Here is a 20,118-nt window from a genome sequence, read left to right on the forward strand (position 1 = left end):
AACATTACGCTATTCCCAACAACTTCATTAGTGACTCAGCAGTTGCCTCTGTAGTGCTGTCCACAGCAGCCGAAACCTTAACTTCGAATCCCGCCTCCTTATGTTGGGCCAGTGCTACAAAGTCACCTATAGTGGAGCACCCACAGGGACACCACTTGAAGAAGAGGAAGTGACTCACCTAGGTGCAGTAACAATGGTTCTTCGAGATGTGTGTCCCCATGGGTGCTCCACTACCCAACCTCCTCCCCACTTTGGAATTTCACCTTTATGTTTTTCAGGATATGTCTACACTACCACCCTAGTTCGAACTAGGGTGGTAATGTAGGCAACCGGAGTTACAAATGAAGCCCGGGATTTGAATTTCCCGGGCTTCATTTGCATAAAGCCGGGGGCCGACATTTTTAAATGTCCGATAGTGTCCGTTACTCCTCGAAACTAGTCTTCCTAGTCCGAACTACCTAGTCCGTGCCACGGAGTCCGCACTAGCGGACATTTAAAAATGGCGGCACCCAGCTTTACGAAAATGAAGCCCGGGAAATTCAAATCCCGGGCTTCATTTGCAACTCCGGTTGCCTACATTACCACCCTAGTTCGAACTAGGGTGGTAGTATAGACATACCCTCAGATACTCAGCGATTAGGAGGAACTGGTGGGAGCCGGACCACGTGCTCTAAGAAACGGCATGAACAGCACGAGGCACCTCACGCGCATGAGCATTCAAGCAGACCACTGCTGACGAATCTTCAATCTGTGGCACTGGGAGAAGCCCGATACCTAAAGTGGAGCACCCATGGGGACACACATCTCGAAGAACTGTCTTTACTGCACCAAGATGAGTAACTTCCTTTTATTTCAGATGTGTTGCACATGACTATTCCATGACTCATGTCTTATCCCTCTCTGTTGGAGTTTCTGAAAAAAAAAAAAGAATTGAAATGGCTCAGGGTCAGCTGGGCCCTTTCTAGCATTGCCAGTGTGCTGAAGCAGTGAGCACTCAACCAACGAGCACTCAAGCAGATGTCACTCAAGAAGATGTGACAATGCAGGGTCACGTGCCCCCCTTACAGATTTACTGAACATACACAGACTGAGCATGCTCAGTAACACCGCTGATGCTGGCTGCCCTCTCTGCCCCTCCCCCCATAAGCAGGCATGGGTTGTCTGAGTGCCACTGACTGAAAAGTTTCCAATGACAGTGCACATTGCATGCGCACAGCCAAGAATGGAATGGCAATTTGCAACATACCTCAAAGGACAACTTTATAAAAGGTTACTAACTTGCTTCTCTCACATTTCTTCAGTACGGGTAGCTGCAAATAACCTCAGCAGTGAACTGTTTAAAAAGGATTTGATAACTCCAGTGTTCAAAGTCCGCGAGTATGCTCTGAATATTATTTACAGGGATCACATTTGATCCAGTAAGAGGTCAATTATTTAGATTTGAGTTTGTTTGGTTTTTAAAATAAATGCTTTCTGGATGGTCTGAAATTAAGACATCCAACATCAATGACTTTGGACATTGTGTCATGAGCATTATGGCTCTGATGTGACAGCCTAAAGGCCAAAAGGAACAGAATTTGTTCAGATTTAGTTTTGTGAATGTTTCAGTTCTGGAAACAGCTGATAAATGATTAAAAAGAGCAATTGAATCGACCTGGTTTGTTTATCCCACTATCCAGGTATTTTATATACATGTTCTCTTTCTGTAACGGTCACGATTTGGAAAAGCAAAGCAATGATACAGACCCTGGTGGACAATTCTTAAAAATGTTTTGACATTTGTTAGCAATATTTGTTTTCTTTCCTCTTACAGATCATGGAACAGCGAGAGCTGCCTGGGCTTCTGGTTAATGAAGTGGGGGGTGTACTTGGTGTGCTGGAGGCCCATGTGGACTTCCTGAAGAAATACTTTCACCTTATCACCATGAAGAAATTTCTCAAAAACAAAAACCATTTGAGCAAAAAGGTCCAAGCTATTTATGTGTGGTGGCAAAAACCCATCATTGACCGAGAACTCCTCGAGAGTCTGCCCAACTTGAAGGTGATTGCAAATTCAGGTGTCGGAATTGATCACTTGGATTTGAAACTAATCTCTAGCTTTGGAGTGAAAATGGCTAATGCCCCAAATGCTGTTTCCAGCTCCACAGCAGACACTGGAATGGCCCTGCTGCTGGCATCTGCTAAAAGACTAGTGGAAGGTAACATTTACATCTTTTTGTATATTTCCTGAAATCGTATGAGCTGTAGCTTCTGCTAACTTGAAGTTTCCTGGAATTAGTCCCATTGTAATAAACTGTGAAAGTTTAAGCTTCAGAAAAGGTATTTGAATGATAAACAAAAGTGTTTAAAATACTAAGCCTCATTGTCTTTAACATAGTTTGCCATATTTTATATATGTCTATAGCACATTATCTAGTTGAAACTATGTTGAAAAATCTTCGAGAAAAATATCCCTAGGTTTTGTTAAGGTTCAGGTTAAGGCTGTGTCTAGACTACATGCCACTGTCGTCAGAGGCATGTAGATTAGACACATAGGCAAAGTCAAATGAAGTCACGATTTAAATGATCGCGGCTTCATTTAAATTTACATGGCTGCCGCGCTGAGCCGACAAACAGCTGATCAGCTGTTTGTCCGCTCAGTGCGCTAGTCTGGACGCTCCCCTGCCGACATCAAAGCCCTTTGTCGGCAGCCCCGTTATTCCTCGTGGGATGAGGTTTACCGGGGCTGCCGACAAAGGTCTTTGATGTCGGCAGGGGAGCGTCCAGACTAGCGAACTGAGCGGACAAACAGCTGATCAGCTGTTTGTCGGCTCAGCGCTGCAGCCATGTAAATTTAAATGAAGCCGCGATCATTTAAATCGCGGCTTCATTTGACTTTGCCAAAACAACAAATCTACATGGCTCCGTCGACGGAGCCATGTAGTTTAGATGTACCCTAAGTGATTCCATTGTCAATTTGTAATGTATAGAAGGGGCTTACTACTCACACTAGAACCTAAATTTCCATCTCCAGAACAAGTATGGACATAGATTTCATGCTGTTTCCCCACAATGTATTTTCAACACTTGACAATATTTTAAGTTGTCTGATGTTTTTGGGTAAGGGATTTATTTCAAGATGTGGTGTTCTTGACCAAAAGTAACTAGTGATTTTGGATTCCCTATAGGAGAAATTTTAAAGGGCCTGATATACAGAGGCCACATCCTCACCACTTTCTGAAAATCAGAATCCTTTAAGGTGTCTCAAGTTAGGCCATTTAAAATCTGGTCCATTAATTTTAAACTCTTAACTTTTACCTCCCTTAAAACTACTGTCATAGAATGTCAAACCTTCCTACAGAGCCAGAAATATCTTTTTTTATTTTAATCCGCCACTTCATCACACAAATAAAAAATTGGCCATGATTATTACGTGACACCAGCCATGTTTTTGTTCAGCACCTGCAGAAGGAGCTCATAACTTATGGCCTATTCCCACAACATGTCTAGGCAGCACTGGTCTAACATTAAGAGATTGTCTCTACTGCACTGGGGAGTGACACTGCAGTGATCGATTCACTGGCTATCAATTTATCCCATTTCCTTAGATGCAATAAATTAATCTCCTAGAGCTCTCGAGTTGTTGCTGGTACTCCACAAAGATGAGAAGAGTAGCTGGCATCAACTGGAGAACAGTCCCCCCCAAGGATGTTAAGGAGCAGGTAATTGGCTAATCATGTAGTTGATAGAATTTGATTTGACTATATGATTATTCAATAAGGGGAGGCTCTGCAGAGCCACAGCGGGGATAGCTCCCGGAACTGGCACGAGCCAGGACTGAGCATTCCCAGTTTGCACCGGCTCTGGGAGCCATCTGCACTGTGGCTCTGCATTGTAAATGTAATAAGAGCTGCTGGGCTCTTACTACATTTAAAATGCAGAGCCGCAGCATTCCCGGTGCCAATGCAAGCCGGGACTGAGCAGGCTTGTGCCAGCTCCAGGAACGCTGCAGCTCTACTTCCCCTGCCTCTTGTTCCCTCTCATGCACCACAGAGCCAGTGCTGGGGGGAACTGGCTTTTAAGCCAGCTCTCCCAAAACCAGTCCTGCTTCCCTGCTCCACTTTTGCTGCCTCTGATACTCCCTCTCCCACTTTCACCTGATTCTCTTAAGCCACCTCTGCTTCCCATTTTCTTAGGGGCTCCAGGGAGATGAACTCTTGCCCCTGAGACCTGCTCCCACAGCTTAGGGAGCAGAGAGACCATGTGGGAGAGATCTGTGATATTTTCCTTTGTATTACATGGAGCTGCACAAAACATGGCGGCTGTGTCTACACTGGCCACTTTTCTGGAATAACTTGCCAGCTGTCTACACTAGCTGCTTGCTTTTCCGGAAAAACAATGATAATCTAATGTAAAATCGTCATTGTTTTTCCGGAAAAACTATGCTGCTCCCGTTCGGGCAAAAGTCCTTTTCTGGAAAAACTATTCCGGAAAGGGGCCAGTGTAGACAGCCCAGTAGTCTTTTCCGCAAAAAAGCCCCAATCACGAAAATGACGATCGGGGCTTTTTTGCGGAAAAGCGCGTCTACATTGGCACGGACGCTTTTTCGGAAAAAGTGCTTTTCCGGAAAAGCATCCTGCCAATGTAGACGCACTTTTTCCGGAAATACTTATAACGGAAAACTGTTCCATTTTAAGTATTTCCGGAAAAGGGTGCCAATGTAGACGTAGCTGGCATGTGAATCTCGCACAATTGAGATTTTATTCGTAGGCATGGGCCGTTGCACTACAGGCTTTACAATGCACAGCTTATGGATTTGGGAGAGTTGGGAATGTCTGGACAATAGATTTTTATCACAAGGCCCTCTTGCCCTGTTGGCAAGCTGGCAAGCTAGCAAGCAGTGTGTGCGACAGTCACTATTTTCTGTGTTCTGCAAATAAAGATCTCTTTGGTTTATTCTTTAACCAGAATTAGAGTTTAATTGATTATCTAGGAATCTGGGTAAATAACTGACAAATGCTCTAAAAGGAAATCAATCTCCTTTTCAGAGAGAACAGGAGAGGTGGACATGACAAACTGTCCTTGTTTTAAATAACAAAAACATCCGATATTATTCTCCATTAAGTTCACTAAATCCTGAATTGGCACTATTGTGCACTATACTATTCTGACCTGGGCTGTAGAACACTATATTACATTGTTTGCAAGGGCATTTGCAAGTTAAAGTCTGGGAAAGACTTCCTAAGAGGCAACAGACTTTCTGTGTTAACTGGAGAATCAGGAGGGAAAGCCGTTATTTTCAACATTATAATAGGATAATGGGAAGGAAAGGGAGAAAGAGCAAAGCCCAGTAATTAAAAACAGTGTTTTTCTATTCTTAATAATGATTATTTTAACATTTATGTTTTAGTGATGCCTAAAGGCCACATTCTAGCATCTTATTGTTCCATCTTGAAACAAATCCATTTCTGAGTCAGTATTTTTATTTTAGGTTGTCAGATTGCAGTTTCCCCAGACACTGAATGTTTTCCTGCTGACTGGCTGGGAGATGAAGTCACTGGGGCTACTCTTGGTATCATTGGAATGGGCAGGATTGGGTATAAGATTGCACGGAGGGCCAAAGCTTTTGAAATGAAAATTCTGTATCACAACAGGAACCGGAGGTAAAAGTATCTTGATCCCCATTAAAGCAGACTCCATTTTTCACTTCTTTATATAATTAATAATGTTTTAAAAACAGCACATCCTTTTCCTAGGATGGGTGTAGTTGAGGTATTTTTCATTTAGGGTATGTCTACACAAAAGGGCAAAACTTGAATTAAGCTACACAACTTGAGCTACGTCAATTGCATAGCTGAAGTCGAAATATCTTAATTTGGCTTTTGGTGCTGTCTACACTGCAGGAAGTCAAAGGAAGAACACTCTTCCTTTGACTTCTCTTACTCTTCATGAAATGAGGGTTACAGGAGTTGGAGTAAGAAGTCCTCCAGCTCTCCATGATTTCAAAATAACGGCTTGCTGTGTAGACACACTCTTTATTTTGGAATAACGTCAGTTATACCAAAATAACACTGCTGTGTTATAGTCCGAGAGAGAACAGATAATCTGTGATTATAGCAAAGAATTGGGATGTGAAGGGGAGAGACCAAGATTTTGAAAAAAAATTGCCTTATGTCAGCTTCTGAAATCATGTGTAAATATCCAAAAGTGGACTTAGAGATTTTAAAAAATCTTGGCTTTGTTGGTAGCTTGCTCCAGGGTGGACAGCAGAGTTAAAACAGGGAGTTGTACCTGTTTGTGATTGTTTATGCTGTAGAAAGGCCTGAAAGCTTTTTTTCCATTTTTAAGCTGATATTTTTTAATTGGAAATTCAGCTCTTATTCCCTGAAATTCTGTGGATAACTAGAGAAATAGGAGGATTGTGGCATTACAAGAAAATGAAAGCTGAATAACTGAGAGGTGATTTTAGACAGTTTCTTTAAAACCCTTTGGCTGTGTCTAAACTGGCAAGTTATTCCGGAAAATCAGCCACTTTTCCAGAAAAACTTGCCAGATATATACACTGGCCGCTTGAATTTCCGGAAAAGCACTGACGATCTAATGTAAAATCATCAGTGCTTTTCCAGAAAAACTATGCTGCTCCCGTTTGGGCAAAAGTCTTTTTCCGGAAAACTGTTGCGGAAAAGGGCCAGTGTAGAAAGCACAGTAGTGTTTTCCGCAAAAAAGCCCCGATCGCGAAAATGACGATCGGGGCTTTTTTGCGGAAAAGCGCGTCTAGATTGGCCACGGACGCTTTTCCGGAAAAAGTGCTTTTCCGTTAAAAGCATTTCCGGAAAATCATGCCAGTGTAGACGTAGCCTTTCAGTAAAATTGTGGTCCCATTGACGTTAGTGAATATTTTGCTATTGACTTTAGTTGGGTCAGGATTTCACCCTTTCTTTGTAACACTATTTAACTCAAATGCCTGAGAGAAACATGGGAGGAAGGAGGTCTTTGTTATTAAAATTCAGCACTTCTGTCCCTTTAGCTACAGGGTGAGACTGTACAACACACATTGCAGACCTCTAAGATCTTGTCTACACTGGGATTTCAGTCATCAGTGACCAGTAACTGTGTAAACACCTAGGCTATGTCTACACTCGCGGCTTCTTGCACAAATATGGCCATTCTTGCGCAAGAATCCGCAGAGAGTCCACACTGCCTGCCTGCTATTGCGCAAGGAAATTTACAGTACGTCGTGGTAAGAGAGGGCTTCTTGCGCAAGAGCTACGCTCTTTTTTAACAGCGTAAGCCCTCTTGCGAAGGAGCTCTTGCTCAAGAGGGCAGTGTGGACCCTCTGCAGGGATTTCTTGTGCAAGAAAGCCCTATGGCTAAAATGGCCATCATAGCTTTCTTGTGCAATAGAGCATCCACACTGCCATCGATGCTCTTGCACAAAAGCACATCTCCCATATGTCAGTGTGGACGTTTTCTTGTGCAAGAACCCTTGTGCAAGATTTTCTTGCACAAGATTTTCTTGCGCAAGAAGCCGCCAATGTAGACATAGCCCTAGGCTACATCTACATTGCGCATTCTTGTGCAAGAAGATATGCAAATGAGGCACTGTGATGAATATCGCCGTGCCTCATTTGCATATCTAATGAGTCACCATTTTTGCACAAGGGGCTTTTGCACAAGAAGGAGCCATCTACACAGCTCCTTATTGAGCAAACCTCCCCTCTTGCTCAAGAGCCGTTCTGCCTGACAATAAGTGGCGGAACAGCTCTTGCGCAAGAGGGGGTTTTTGCACAAGAAGGAGCAGTGTAGACAGCTCCTTCTTTCGCAAAAGCCCCTTGCGCAAAAATGGTGGCTCATTAAGTATTCATCGCCGCACCTTATTTGCATATCGTTTTGCACAAGAATGTGCAATGTTGACGTAGCCCTAGTGTATTTGTGATATAGCGGCAGTGCTATATAATCCATGATTTTCACCACTGCAACTTTATCCATATTTGAAATGGGAGTAAGCTGCACTGGTGCAAACTACACTCTATGGGGGTTTGCCTGCCTATAGCAGGGATTTCCCGCAGTACAGCTATGCTATTAGGTGGCCACAGACATGCCTGCTGGGAATGGGACTTAGAGGGCAGTTGCCCTGGGGCCCAGCAATTCAAGAGCGCCTGGGGCTCTGGCCACTACCACAAGATTAGTGGTGGCTGGAGCCCTCAGCCCTTTAAATTGCTGCAGAGCACCATGTAACACTCTCTGGGTGACTCTCAGGGCTTGCTGTAGGGAGTGAGAACAGCGAGGTGCACCTTGGTCAGCACTGCACCCCTTCAGCCTGAGGCCCCACCCCTTCAGCAGCACGAAGCTGGCTTCCCCCAACCTTACCCAGGAGCCTGGCAAGGATGTTGGCAGCCCAGGCCACAGATTACTGTAACCGAGGCAAATTCCAGGATAGACAGGGCCAGAGTCTTTCAACAAAACCAGAGAAGACCATATGAGACATTCCTAATATTCTAACATAAAAAAGAACAAGCAGAAAAAAAATCTGAAAAACTTTGTTGGTCTCCAACTGTGGGGGGGGGGGGGGGGGCCATCAACGGGACAAACATCCCCATCCGTGCCCTGGAACACCAGGCCTCCCAGTACATCAGCCGCAAGGGGTACTTCTCCGTCCTCATGCAGGCCATGTGTGACCACCGGGGCCAGTTCACGGACATTAATGTGGGCTGGTCCAGCAAGGCACACGACACCAGGGTGTTCCGCAACTCCTCTGTGTGTCAGAGGCTGCAGGCTGGGACCTTCTTCCCCGACTGCCACATCAGAGTCAGGGACATGGACATGCCCGTCTGCCTGGTGGGGGATGCGGCCTACCCCCTACAGCCCTGGCTGATGAAGCCGTACACGGGGCACCTCAACCCCTCCCGGCAGGCCTTCAATGCCAGGCTCACCAGGGACCGCATCGTGGTTGAGGGGGCCTTCGGACGCCTGAAAGCCCAATTTCGATGGCTCCTCACACACCTCGACCTCGCCAAGCACAATATCCCTCCCGTGGCTGGTGGCAGCATGTTGTGTGCTGCACAATTTATGTGAGTGGAAGGGGGAGGCTTTCCTGCCAGCCTGAATGGCTGAGGCTGAGCGCATGGCTGGCCAGTGCGTGCAGCCCCGCACCACCTGCCGTCCAGGAGGCCCAGCGGGGGGCAGTCCGGATCCGGGAAGCCCTGCAGGAGAGCTTCCAGGTGGAGGAGGAGGACTGAACTCTCCCTGCATGCCCCTCTGGGGCCTTCTTCCACTCTCCCCTCCTTCCCCTTTCCCCTCCCTAACCCCCCTTCCTAATGTAAAATATACACACCTGTTTTGCCAACAAAAATCTCTCTTTATTGTACATAACTGGGGTGGGGGAGGGAGGAGTGAGAGTGGTTGAGGGGAAGGGGAAAGCTGGGAGGAGGGAGCTGGAAGGGGGTGAAAGAGGAGGAAGGGAAAGCTCAGGGTTGGGGGTCCTGCTGGCTCTACCGTCTTGCAGCACTGCGGGTGTCGGGGCATCGGGGGGGAGTGGGTGTGGAGAGTGGGGCAGGAGGGATGGGGGGTGAGGAGGAAGTGGGAGGAGGAGTAGGGGTGGGAGGAGGAGCGAGAGCTGGGGCGGCCGCAGGGGCTGGAGCAGGAGGAGGCAGGAACCTGTCCACCAGGGTCTGGATGTGACCTCTTAGGGCACGGCTCTGCTCCTTCAGCACCTCCAAGCTCCGCTGCCACAGCCGCAGGTCCTCCCGGACCCAGTGCTCCTGGATGCGGAGCTGCTGCTCCTGTAGCTACAGGTGCCGCCGGTGGTAATCCTCCAGGTTGCAGGTGTGCCTGCTGGCCCGGGTGCGGGTGGCTGTTGCAGGCGGGGTGGTGCGCCCTGCAGTCCCAGGTGCTGCGGCTGTGGTGAAACAAGAGCAGTGGTCAATTCTCACTGGGGACACAAGCCATGAGGGAGGCTTCGCGAGCGACATTTTAAGTGGGGGGGAAGAGCTGTATGCGGCTCATGAGCCGCAGGTTGGCCACCCCTGAAATAGCTCTTAGTTATGCTGGGTGGGAGCCAAATAAGCATCCTGGAAATTTAAGTGCAGTTTTGTTCAAGCCTTGTTTCATTTGCTCCCTGGTTGTTGACTTAGGCAGCAGGAGAAAATAATTTAATCTGTGCTTGAGAAAAAACACATGATCAACCATGACGCCACAGTTATGGGGTTTTGTCTCTGCCCAAGAATATTTTTGTAGGATACATTTTTATCTGGCTCTTTAGTTATTACTTCTTCATCTTCATTCAACAGTTTAAGGAACATTTTCCTAGAGTACCTAGTGGATTTAGAAGCACAAATCCCATTTAAAGTCAATGGAACTTGAGTTCCGGACTTTCACAGGTGCTTATGAAAATCTACCTATTGGTTCTTAAACTACAACTGAGAAAGGTTATTAAGAGTAGGATTGGTGATTATATAATAGTTATGCATTGTAAACATTTTCAACTAAAAATCTATATATCTGAATCAGAGCATCACTGAACAGTCCTGCTTGCCAAAGGAACTCCTTTGCCACTTCCATCCTTCATAAAAAGAGTCTTGTTGAAGGATGGTTAAGAGATGGACCACTCATAATGCACCTGTGCCATTGAAACAACCCTAGAGGAGGCAGACTTCCTTTACCCCTGCTTTGCCATGCGTTTTACCTTCCTGAGGAAATTAAGCCTACAACTGACTGTCACATCTATTCCCCCTTTTGGACCAAGCACTCTGCTAAAACCACATCAGTGATCCTGGAGAGATACTTTCCTAGTTGTAGTTTGAGAACTAAAGTACCAGTGGGAATAATATAAGGTAGAAAAGTAACTTTTCCATGACCCAAACTTCCTTGACTGTAACACGATTCTTTTTTCTCATCAGAACCGAGGAAGAGGAACGGGCTGTTGGTGCCACTTATTGTACAAAGATAGAAGACTTGCTCCAGCAGTCAGATTTTGTGATGCTGGTCGTGAGCCTGACACCGCAGACATGTAAACTGATTGGGAAAAGGGAACTGGAGTGGATGAAACCCACTGCTACTCTCATTAACATCAGTAGAGGTAGAGTACAGTGTATTGTTTGACTGCACAATACTGATCAACCCCAGTCCTCCAGAATGTAGTGCCAAAATTGCACTGGGCAGTATAACAGTACACTGGGCTAACAGGCTCTCTATGTCTATATGGCAATATAAGCCCAGGATTAGTACAACTCAGGTTAGCAGAACCTGGGTTTGTTAACTTAAGGCTGGAGAGTCTACACTGTTTTGTAAACCTCAGGTTAAGAATTGCTGAACCCTGGATCTAAACCAAGAGCTCCAGCATTTACACTGCATTATGCGGTTCCAAGAGGGGAGGGGAGGAATCAACTAGTTGACTAGTCCTTAACACCCTTAGTGAGGATGGTGCAATGTTGGTGTTGCCACCAGTGAGGGCAAAGTGGTGCAAATGGGGCCATTAAAATTCATAAAAAAACATAACCGCCCCTCCCCCGGCACACCCCCTTATGGCCCCTTCCATGGCACCGCCTGTAGCCCCTCCCCCACACCTTCCCCAGCATTCCTCCCACCTCCATGGCCACTCCCACAGTGCCCCCGTCACCCCTCCTCCACACGCTTCTCTGCGGATGAAATCAACAGAACAGGCGTGCGATGCGCAATGCACGATGGTGCATGACAGCAATGCATAGGCCTGCTTTGTGCAACGGCAGAATCGGTGATGGAGTCGCTCGAGTCTTGACCGGTGAGTGGAGAGTACGCAGTGGTTGGATGAGTTCTGTTATCATCTGTTTTTGTGGTTGCGTGGTTTTCCGTAACTGACAACAGCGCGAGTATGGTGTAAATGAACAAAGATAGTGTGCATGAAAAAGTGAAAAAATCGGTCATTCTCAACCCATTTCCCGGCCCTATTTTGATTGCCAGTCCGCCTCTGACTGTCCACCAAACTTGACTGTCCAGAGGATGAAGAAAGGCAGCCCATGGGACTTTAGGATGCTTTTGGCCAATCTCAGAGCATGAGTCCAGTGGGAATGTGTATATACTGCAAAGCAATGATGCTTGAACCCTGGGTCATGGCTTCATTCAGGCTTGGAGTCTTGTACTCCAGCCTGGGTCCAAGTCCTGAGTTAGCTCAATTTGTGTGTAGACAGAAAACTGTTTAAACTTCAGCTTGAGTTCATACCCAGGGCTTACACCCCTGGGCCTGGTCTGTACTAGACCAGGCAGGTCAGCTTAGGTTACTCAACTCCAGCAACGCAAAATGCATAGCTGTAGTCGACTTACCTTAAGCCGAGCCATGGCAGCGTTCACACAGAAGGAGGCTGATGGGAGCAAACGTTCTTGTCGGCTACCCTTACTCCTTGCAGGAGGAGTACTGGACACTGGCAGGGGCTGCCCTCAGCGTTCAATGTAGGGGTCTATACTAGACCTGCTACATCGAATACTAGAAGATCGACCTTTGGAGGGTCAATCTTCTCATAAGTGTAGACATGCTGCTAGAGGCATTTTTCCTGTCTTCAACAAGGTTGAAGGACTCAACCTTGGGTTGAACTGAAGGACTTTTGGTTTGTGTGTGCTGGAGAGTGATTGAAAACAGAGACGCTGGTGAACTGCTTAGGAAAACTGTAAAAACTAACTGGAATGGTGGAAAACACTGCTGCTGGAATTGAAGCTCCTGTGATAAGTAACAACTGTCTGTCTCTCTCTCTTCCCTTTCACAAGAAAGATTTTTTTTTTTTTAAATCTGATAAAACTCCATTTGGCAGTTTTGTTTTGTTTTTTCTTTAAAGTGATTGAAAATGTTTCTGCTTTAAAAAAAAAAGCTGTTTTACACCCCAATAATTTACATTAGATTCAAATATGTAAATGTGACATGTGTAGTTCTCAGTGAAGAATATGAGTTGATTAATGTATACAGTTGTTATGAACTGAGCAGTATACATTTTATTATGTTGTATCTATTCATTTCCTTATTTTTAAGCACGTAAGTGTTGTAAATGATGTGGTGAGTGACAGACAGCAATGTTCTTACCTAGAAACCTTAACAGCTTTTTACAATGAAGTTTCTGAAATATATTACAGTGTTTAAATTTATACAGTGTGCTATTATAGATGTGTATATATACTATTAACTATGTATAATAAAACAAACTATTATATATGTATGTATGTGCCGTGGGGTAAGGGTTACAGTCACTGTGGTAACCAGAATTTAGAATTTCCTGACTCTAGTCCATTAGAGATGGGGAACCTTTTTTGGGTCAGGGACCACTGACCCCCTCACCCCAAAAAAATCAATCGGGGACCGCACCCAAGTGAGAAGCAAAACAAAAAATAAAATCCTGACGTGGCCCCCAACTTAGAAGGAAAAAGACACTCCTCATATTCCCTCCTATACCAGAGCCTACAGGGGCCCAGGCTAATAGACTGTGTGCTCCAGCCCCATGGGGAGGCGGCCAGGGGGCTGGAGCACCAGCACAGGCTCCCCAATGCTGAGGGAGGGGAGAGCCCTGAGCCTTGGGGGACCAGATCCAGGCAACATCACTCATATTCTGCATTTACAGGGTAAACTTTTCTCTCTTCTTTGTTTAAAATTAGTGCCTCAAATTCTGGCTCTCTCTACATGTGACTCCCTAAATAAGAACAAAATTAACAATTTGAAACAATTTTGTTAACTGTTTGTTTTCATTGAGATATGTCATTGGAAGATTGATTAATATTTCCAAAGCACTTTGAAGAAGAAAAACATGACAAATATTGAATACTAGTTTGTTACCCATTGAACCAAGAGCTCTTGAGATTGAGCTGTAAATCCATTTTAATATTGGGCCTAGAGCGGAGGGGCTTCATCGATCCTTGTGATCTTCTACTCCCCCGAGTTACCTAGGATCGTGCCCAGTGACCCCAACATATTAAAAATTAAAATACAAATCTCTCTTCTAAATTAGCAATTAGTTAAGTTTTCCCTTTATACTTTTTCCTTTTCATCCTGACATTATTTATATATGGCATTAAGAAAGTGTCCTCTTATTTCAACCCAGGTCCAGTGGTAGACCAAAATGCACTGGTGGAAGCTCTTCAGAATGGTGTTATCAAGGCTGCAGCTTTGGATGTCACTTACCCTGAACCTTTGCCCAGGTACACAGCTGTGTGTATTTATCAAAAAGTATTTAAAGTCACAAAGAACAAGAAATAAGGACTCAAAAAGGCCCAGCCAGTGGGGATGTGCCAGAGGCTGGAGATAGGCACATATTGCAGTAAATAGTAGGAGGGCAGTGCATGTGCCAGGCTACCTACTCTATGGCCCATGCCTACCCAAGAATCAGAGCATGAAGCAGAAGCAGATGTGGTTCCAAACATTCTATCTGAAGGGAGAAAACACCAGTCCCAGGGCAATAGAAATGATGGCGATGGATAGACATTGTATGAGCCACGGTTGTCCAGACAACATTTAGCAACCTCACTTCTCCCCTTCCTTGTCAGTCTTGTCTCTTCAGTACAATGCTGCAAGTTTTACTGATGTTTTACAGGTCTCTTGGTCATGGATGCTCTTTAGCATCTAAAAAATTAAAAGCTGCTATGCCTCATGGAATAGATTGTCCCATGAAACTTTAGAGCACTAAATAAATGGGCAGGGATGTTGATTATCAAAGCTAGGTAGATAAAGACTCCATCATCACATAGAGTTAATCCTTCCCCTCAACACACGGCACAGACTGCTGTTTATGAAAATCAGTTTTTGTGTTTCCCTGAAAGAAAGTATAAAAATCTTAAAACATTCCATTGGCACCCAAAACAAACTGAACTTGATGCAGCAGACTCTTAAGCAGATATCTACATACCATTGACATTAATGAGATTAAATAAGTGCATAAATTTAAGAACAAGCCTAAAGGCTTTGCTGACACAGGGCCTTTATTGATTAGGATGTGTGCCAGTAGTTGTCTTAACCATGCCTTGCTTTTTTTATTCTTTTTTTTTCAGAGATCATCCATTATTAAAACTAAAGAACATTCTCATAACTCCTCATCTTGGTGTTAAAACAGACAAGGCCACTCGCATGATAACGGAGGAAGCAGTTGCAAATATACTGGCAGCTCTTAATGGTCTCTCTATCCCCAATGAAGTATTTCCTTAGTTGGGAGATATTAAAGGGCATCACAGCTATAAAAAAATATTATTCTACAACTCTCCTTACAGGAATGAAGACATGTTACTGTTACCCTGAGTGTAATCTCTATGAATAAGGGTACACAAAATGGAGTCTGTGAATCCCTTTTGTATAAGGGTTGGCTTTATCACCACAAGTGTAGCTTCCCGCCAAAAGAGCGGTGTTGCACACGATACTCTACCTATGCACTCATCTCAACATCATGTGCACTTGTCCCTACAGTGCTGCACCCCTCACCAAAGCTGCACTCAGCCCTCTAGTTAGCTGCACTCATCCCTCTAATCATCTGCACACAGTTGTTGCACTCAGCACGTCAACCCCTTTTCCCGCCTCAAGGCCAATAAAAGGCCTGGGCTGAGGAGAGTTCGAGTTCCTTTAGTCCCTCTTGCTCTTTGGGTTCCTTAGGTTCCACACCCTTTTTTGTTCCTGTCATATTGAACATCATTGGATTAATGGTTTTGTGGTAAAGTCTTTTGGTTTTGACTTGTGTGCCACTCACGTGTGGAATCATCCCATGTAAGAGTTTTGGGCTACAGTCATTACTTTTGGTCTTGGACTTATCAACCGTCATCACCACCCACTTTCCGGACCGGACGGATTCGCCGATAGGCCATCCATTTCTGGATCCTGAGAGAACCACTAGCCAATGATCGAGGATCGTCCAGCAGCCTTAGGCCAGAAGGTGAGGATACTGCATCGAGGGAATCTCTCCACTGGTCCTCCTTCGAGGCTTACAATTAGCCAAGAAGTAGAAGGTCACGGGCGCTGATCGCCTGACATTTTGTAACGTATCACCTTTTTGTATTGGGTTCTTTTCAATCTTCTTTATATCTTGGGATAGGGTAGGTTGTGTTTATTGCTCTTGTTTTGCTGTTTATATTTCTAAAATACATGATTTGTCCCTAAAACATGTGTTGCCTGATTATTGGATCAGTAGTCTGCCGGTGATAGAGGTATGGATTACCAGACGAATCTGGGTCAGGGATCATTAACAGCTAGTCAGAGCGAGTCTAATTCTATATGCAGATGCGCACCACCCATAGAAATACATGCTGCTGGCTGTGGGCACTGTGGGAGCTCTGCTAATAAGCTGGGCAGCATTTGAACCTCTCCTGGGTGGCCGCCCAAGCACTCAGCTTACAGGGAACACTGCTTGTTACTACAGAGGTGTGAAATCTTTGACATGAACCTCAGTCTTCATTTTGGTTTGCAAATACATAATAATAATGGCTGTTATATAACACTAGCCGATTTTTCATGGTGTTGCTTGGATATGTAACTCAAGAAATGGTTGGTTGGGTTTTGTTGGGAAATCAGAGGCGGAGTGGTGCAGGGGAGAGGTGGAGGGAGGAAGGGAGGAGGAGGGCATGGCCTGACCCCATGAGAAGCCGTGCAGGAGGGGGAAAGGGAACCCCCAGGGCCTGAGAGGAGAAGTAAGGGGAGAGAAGAAGGAGAGCATTCCTAGGTCCTGTGAAGAGCCACAGGGGAGGGGGGAATCCCCAGGCCCTGTGTGGTAAAGGGAATGCCCATGCCCAGGTGAAGTGGGGAGAAGGGGAAATCACTAGGCCCTGTAGGAGCCTCACAGAAGAGGAGTATCTCCATGTGCCCATGAGGAGGGATGGGGGATGGGGAGTGTACAGGCCTCCCTAGGAGGAGGAGTGGGTGGGAAATCACCCCGCCCCCATAGCAGTGGGGGAGGGCAATTCCCAGGCCCGGTAGCTGCAGGAGGGGGGCAGGATTTCAGCTTCTGTAAAAACAGAAACTGTCCAACTTATTTTGAGTCTTTTGCAGGGATTTCCCGACACCTCCCCTATGGGGGTGTATACCCCCCCTGAATTTCCCCAACCCCTTGGCCCCCCAGTTCTGTGAACTAGTTACATGCCAATTTAGTGATTGTTTGGAAATTTGAATTGAAATTGAAACATTAATACACACTTTAAAAGCATATACAGTGTGTGATAAGATATGTGTATCTGAAGAAGTATAATAGATTTGAAAAGTATGAATGTAGACTAGCTTCCTTATACAGCTGTTGTTTTTTATGACAATGTCAGTGCATTCATTTTGGTCATGTTGGCCAACCAAAGAATTTCACATTATGATTTGTAAGCAAAGTCAAAATGAGCTCTCCCTGACAGCTAGTGATGATCTGGGGACTGCAAGGAAGGGCTTTAGGACCAGATTATATTTACATTCACACCTAATCTACCTAGGTATCCAGCAAACAGAGCTGTGTTGCCCAAGTGATAGATTTTGGCTGGGGTTGGGTTACAAGTCACTTGAATGGGGGAGAGGAGGGAATATGAAATGTTGTTGTTCTTATTGTATGAGTAAAGGGCAGTAGAACTGTACTTAACCTGTACCGATTGAGGGCATCAAGAGAGAGGGTGGGGAGAGGTGTTTTGCTTGATGGTCTGTCTGAGTCACAAGTACTATTTTACCTGCCCCTCTCCACTGTTTAAAGACAGAGCTGATTAGGCTCCATATATAGTCTTTTGTTTTGTTAAGTGACCACTACAGCTGAAATCACTGATAACAGGTCTAAGTGCTCAGTCTTGCTGTGGGGAGAGTGTTCCTGTGCAGGAGTGGCCCTAGACAAGCTGCCAGCAACTGGCGCCCTAAGCAAAACGTGCGATTGGCAGGCGATCAGCGTCCCCACCTCCATAGCCTTCAACGGCCATTTATCTTGGCACCCTCAGCGACTGCCTAGTTTCCTGTATTGACGGGCCACCACTGCTCTGTGGGTACAGTGTTTTTCTATAAGAGACAGCCCAGATTGCACTAGCAGCAAGGTTTCTCCCACTGAGAGCTCAGCTGAAATCACTGAGAGCTGGGTGGAACCTCAAGAGACCAACTCGCAGAAGTCACAGTGGCAGGTGGCAGCAGAAGGTGACGGTGCAGGGCCATTGGCAACAGAGCGATGGAGTGAACGGTGGCACAACGAACAACAGTGGCCAGAGCAAACAGTGAGCAGCTGGAGGAACAAGCAAAGTGCCTTCTTGCCTCCCACGTGGGAGGTGTACTCACATGAAAGCACCTCTGAACTCTGAGTCTCCACTGACCAAGGACAACACCGGTGAGTGGGGTGAGGTGGAGGGAAAAATGAGGGGCACGTTAAATAAACATTTGTTTGTTGGACTATATTTTAGTGACTTTGCTCCAGAATGCTAGATTTGTGACTGGGAATGGAAACTTATATAAATGTGTTTCCTAGTAGGCCAAGATTTTTAAAATGCATTATTTGCCAAGGTCGTTATCCCACATCTTTGCTATCTTGAGAGGTCATTATATTGGGGAGCTTCTGTACTAAGCATTTTTATTATTATAATTAATTTTTACCTAAGAATGGTCATACTGGGTCAGAGCAGTGGTCCATATAGCCCGACATCCTGTCTTCCAACAGTGGTCAAGGTCAGGTGCTTCAGAGGGAATGAACAGAACAGGTAATCAAGTGATCCATCCCCTGTTGCCCATTCCCAGCTTCTGGCAACAGGCTAGGGACACTCAGAGCATGGTATTGCATCCCTCACCATCCTGGCTAATAGCCACTGATGGACCTATTCTCCAGGAATTTATCTAGTTCTTTTTTTAATCCTGTTATAGTTTTGGTCTTCACAGCATCCCCTGGCAAAGAGTTCCACGGGTTGATTTTATGTTGTGTGAAGAAGTACTTCCTTTTGTTTTTTTAAAACCTTCTGCCTATTAATTTCATTGGGTGATTGCTAGTTCTTGTGTTATGTGAAGGATTAAATAACATTTCCTTATTCACTTTCTTCACACCAGTCAAGATTTTATAGACCCCCCATTCTATTCCCCCCTTAGTCGTCTCTTTTCTAAGATGAAAATTCCCAGTCATTTTAATCTCTCCTCCTGTTTCATACCCCTAAATCATTTTAGTTGCCCATCTCTGTACCTTTTCCAATCCCAATATATAGTTTTGGGGATGGGGTAACCAGATCTCCACACAGTATTCAAGATCCGCACATACACGGAGGCAATATGATATTTTCTGTTATGTGTTTTGGTGTATTTTGCATTATCCTTCTGTTAAATTTGTATTACCCTAACAAACATTTAATTTATTCATATCTGTTTTATACGTTGCAGGTCAAAGAGAAAATGAAAAGACAAAAAACAATACAACAATTTTTCCACTCAAAAGCCTCAAAAACTAACCGAGGTGAAGAACACATCAAGAACCAAGAATATATCAACATGTCACCTGAAGGGTCAAGTGGTGTATTGACATCCGACCAGTCCAAAGCACAAATATAGCTACCTACGGAAGAAACAGTGTCTCCAAAACCTAAATGCAGTTCCCGATGTTTGTTGATCAAAGTGTTTCCATTTATTGAAGTTACAAAAGATGGCTATGGGTGCACCCCTTGCAAAAAAGCTTACGAAGAAGGAAAGCTTTCCAATGCTGTAACTGGTAAAAGTGGAGGAGTTTGGTTTGTCAGACCGATCAGCAAAGCCAATGCTGACAAACTATGTGAAAAGGCAGCAAAACACCAGGCCTCTGGACTGCATCAAGATGCAGAAAGCTTTATAAGCAGGGCTCGCCAAGTGGCGGCGAGCCCTGCTTGCCATCCATGCGGAAGCGCACGCTGTGCATGCACAGACCGCACTGCACATACACTGACTGCGCTGCGCGGCCCCACCAGGCTAAAATCTACTCGCCACGGGTGAGTAGATTGCTTACTTTGTCGAGCCCTGCTTATAAGCCAACTTTCAAAGACAATTTTAGAAGTACTTAATGAAGCTGTTAAGAATGCTGGAGACACAACATAGTTCATGCGAACAAACATGGCTGTGGCATCATACTTTCTATTTAAGCAAGAGATACCACACACTACAAACTGGAGGCCAATGTAAAATGCATTGTCACTTGTTCATCCTGAAGTTGAACACTGGTTCTGAACAAGACCAGCAAATGCTCACTATCTTTCTGCAAG

General features: G+C 45.2%; 1 protein-coding gene and 1 non-coding gene across 6 annotated transcripts; both read left to right on the forward strand.

Moving 5' to 3' along the window:
- The first annotated feature begins 1,145 nt into the window (after positions 1 to 1,145).
- Positions 1,146 to 16,071, forward strand: LOC102456670 (uncharacterized). Of its 5 annotated transcripts, none has more exons than XM_075921120.2 (6): positions 1,146 to 1,269; positions 1,814 to 2,198; positions 5,471 to 5,642; positions 10,878 to 11,056; positions 14,034 to 14,130; positions 14,977 to 16,071. In XM_075921120.2, exons 2-6 carry the CDS (start codon positions 1,817 to 1,819, stop codon positions 15,128 to 15,130), a joined length of 984 nt encoding a protein of 327 aa, XP_075777235.2. In that variant the 5' UTR covers positions 1,146 to 1,269; positions 1,814 to 1,816; the 3' UTR covers positions 15,131 to 16,071. The 5 variants fall into 5 exon arrangements, with proteins under 5 accessions (XP_075777235.2, XP_025045881.3, XP_025045880.3 ...); XM_025190096.3 differs by lacking the exon at positions 1,146 to 1,269 and adding an exon at positions 1,300 to 1,425; XM_025190095.3 differs by lacking the exon at positions 1,146 to 1,269 and adding an exon at positions 1,301 to 1,418.
- On the forward strand, positions 2,609 to 2,799 carry LOC149525312 (small nucleolar RNA SNORD17). Its single transcript, XR_016349001.1, has one exon. It is a non-coding gene; the product is annotated as a small nucleolar RNA SNORD17 (small nucleolar RNA).
- Positions 16,072 to 20,118: the final 4,047 nt, after the last annotated feature.

The sequence above is a fragment of the Pelodiscus sinensis genome, chromosome 2 (assembly GCF_052426305.1).
Source record: "Pelodiscus sinensis isolate ZL-2025 chromosome 2, ASM5242630v1, whole genome shotgun sequence".
In the NCBI taxonomy this organism is placed as follows: domain Eukaryota; kingdom Metazoa; phylum Chordata; order Testudines; family Trionychidae; genus Pelodiscus; species Pelodiscus sinensis.

Excerpts from the sequence above, each read along its gene's own strand:
- LOC102456670 (XM_075921120.2), top strand. The coding sequence starts at position 1,817 with ATGGAACAGCGAGAGCTGCCTGGGCTTCTGGTTAATGAAGTGGGGGGT. Across the intron at positions 5,643-10,877 it reads TATCACAACAGGAACCGGAG|AACCGAGGAAGAGGAACGGG; the intron begins GTAAAAGTATCT and ends TTTTCTCATCAG. Across the intron at positions 11,057-14,033 it reads TCTCATTAACATCAGTAGAG|GTCCAGTGGTAGACCAAAAT; the intron begins GTAGAGTACAGT and ends ATTTCAACCCAG.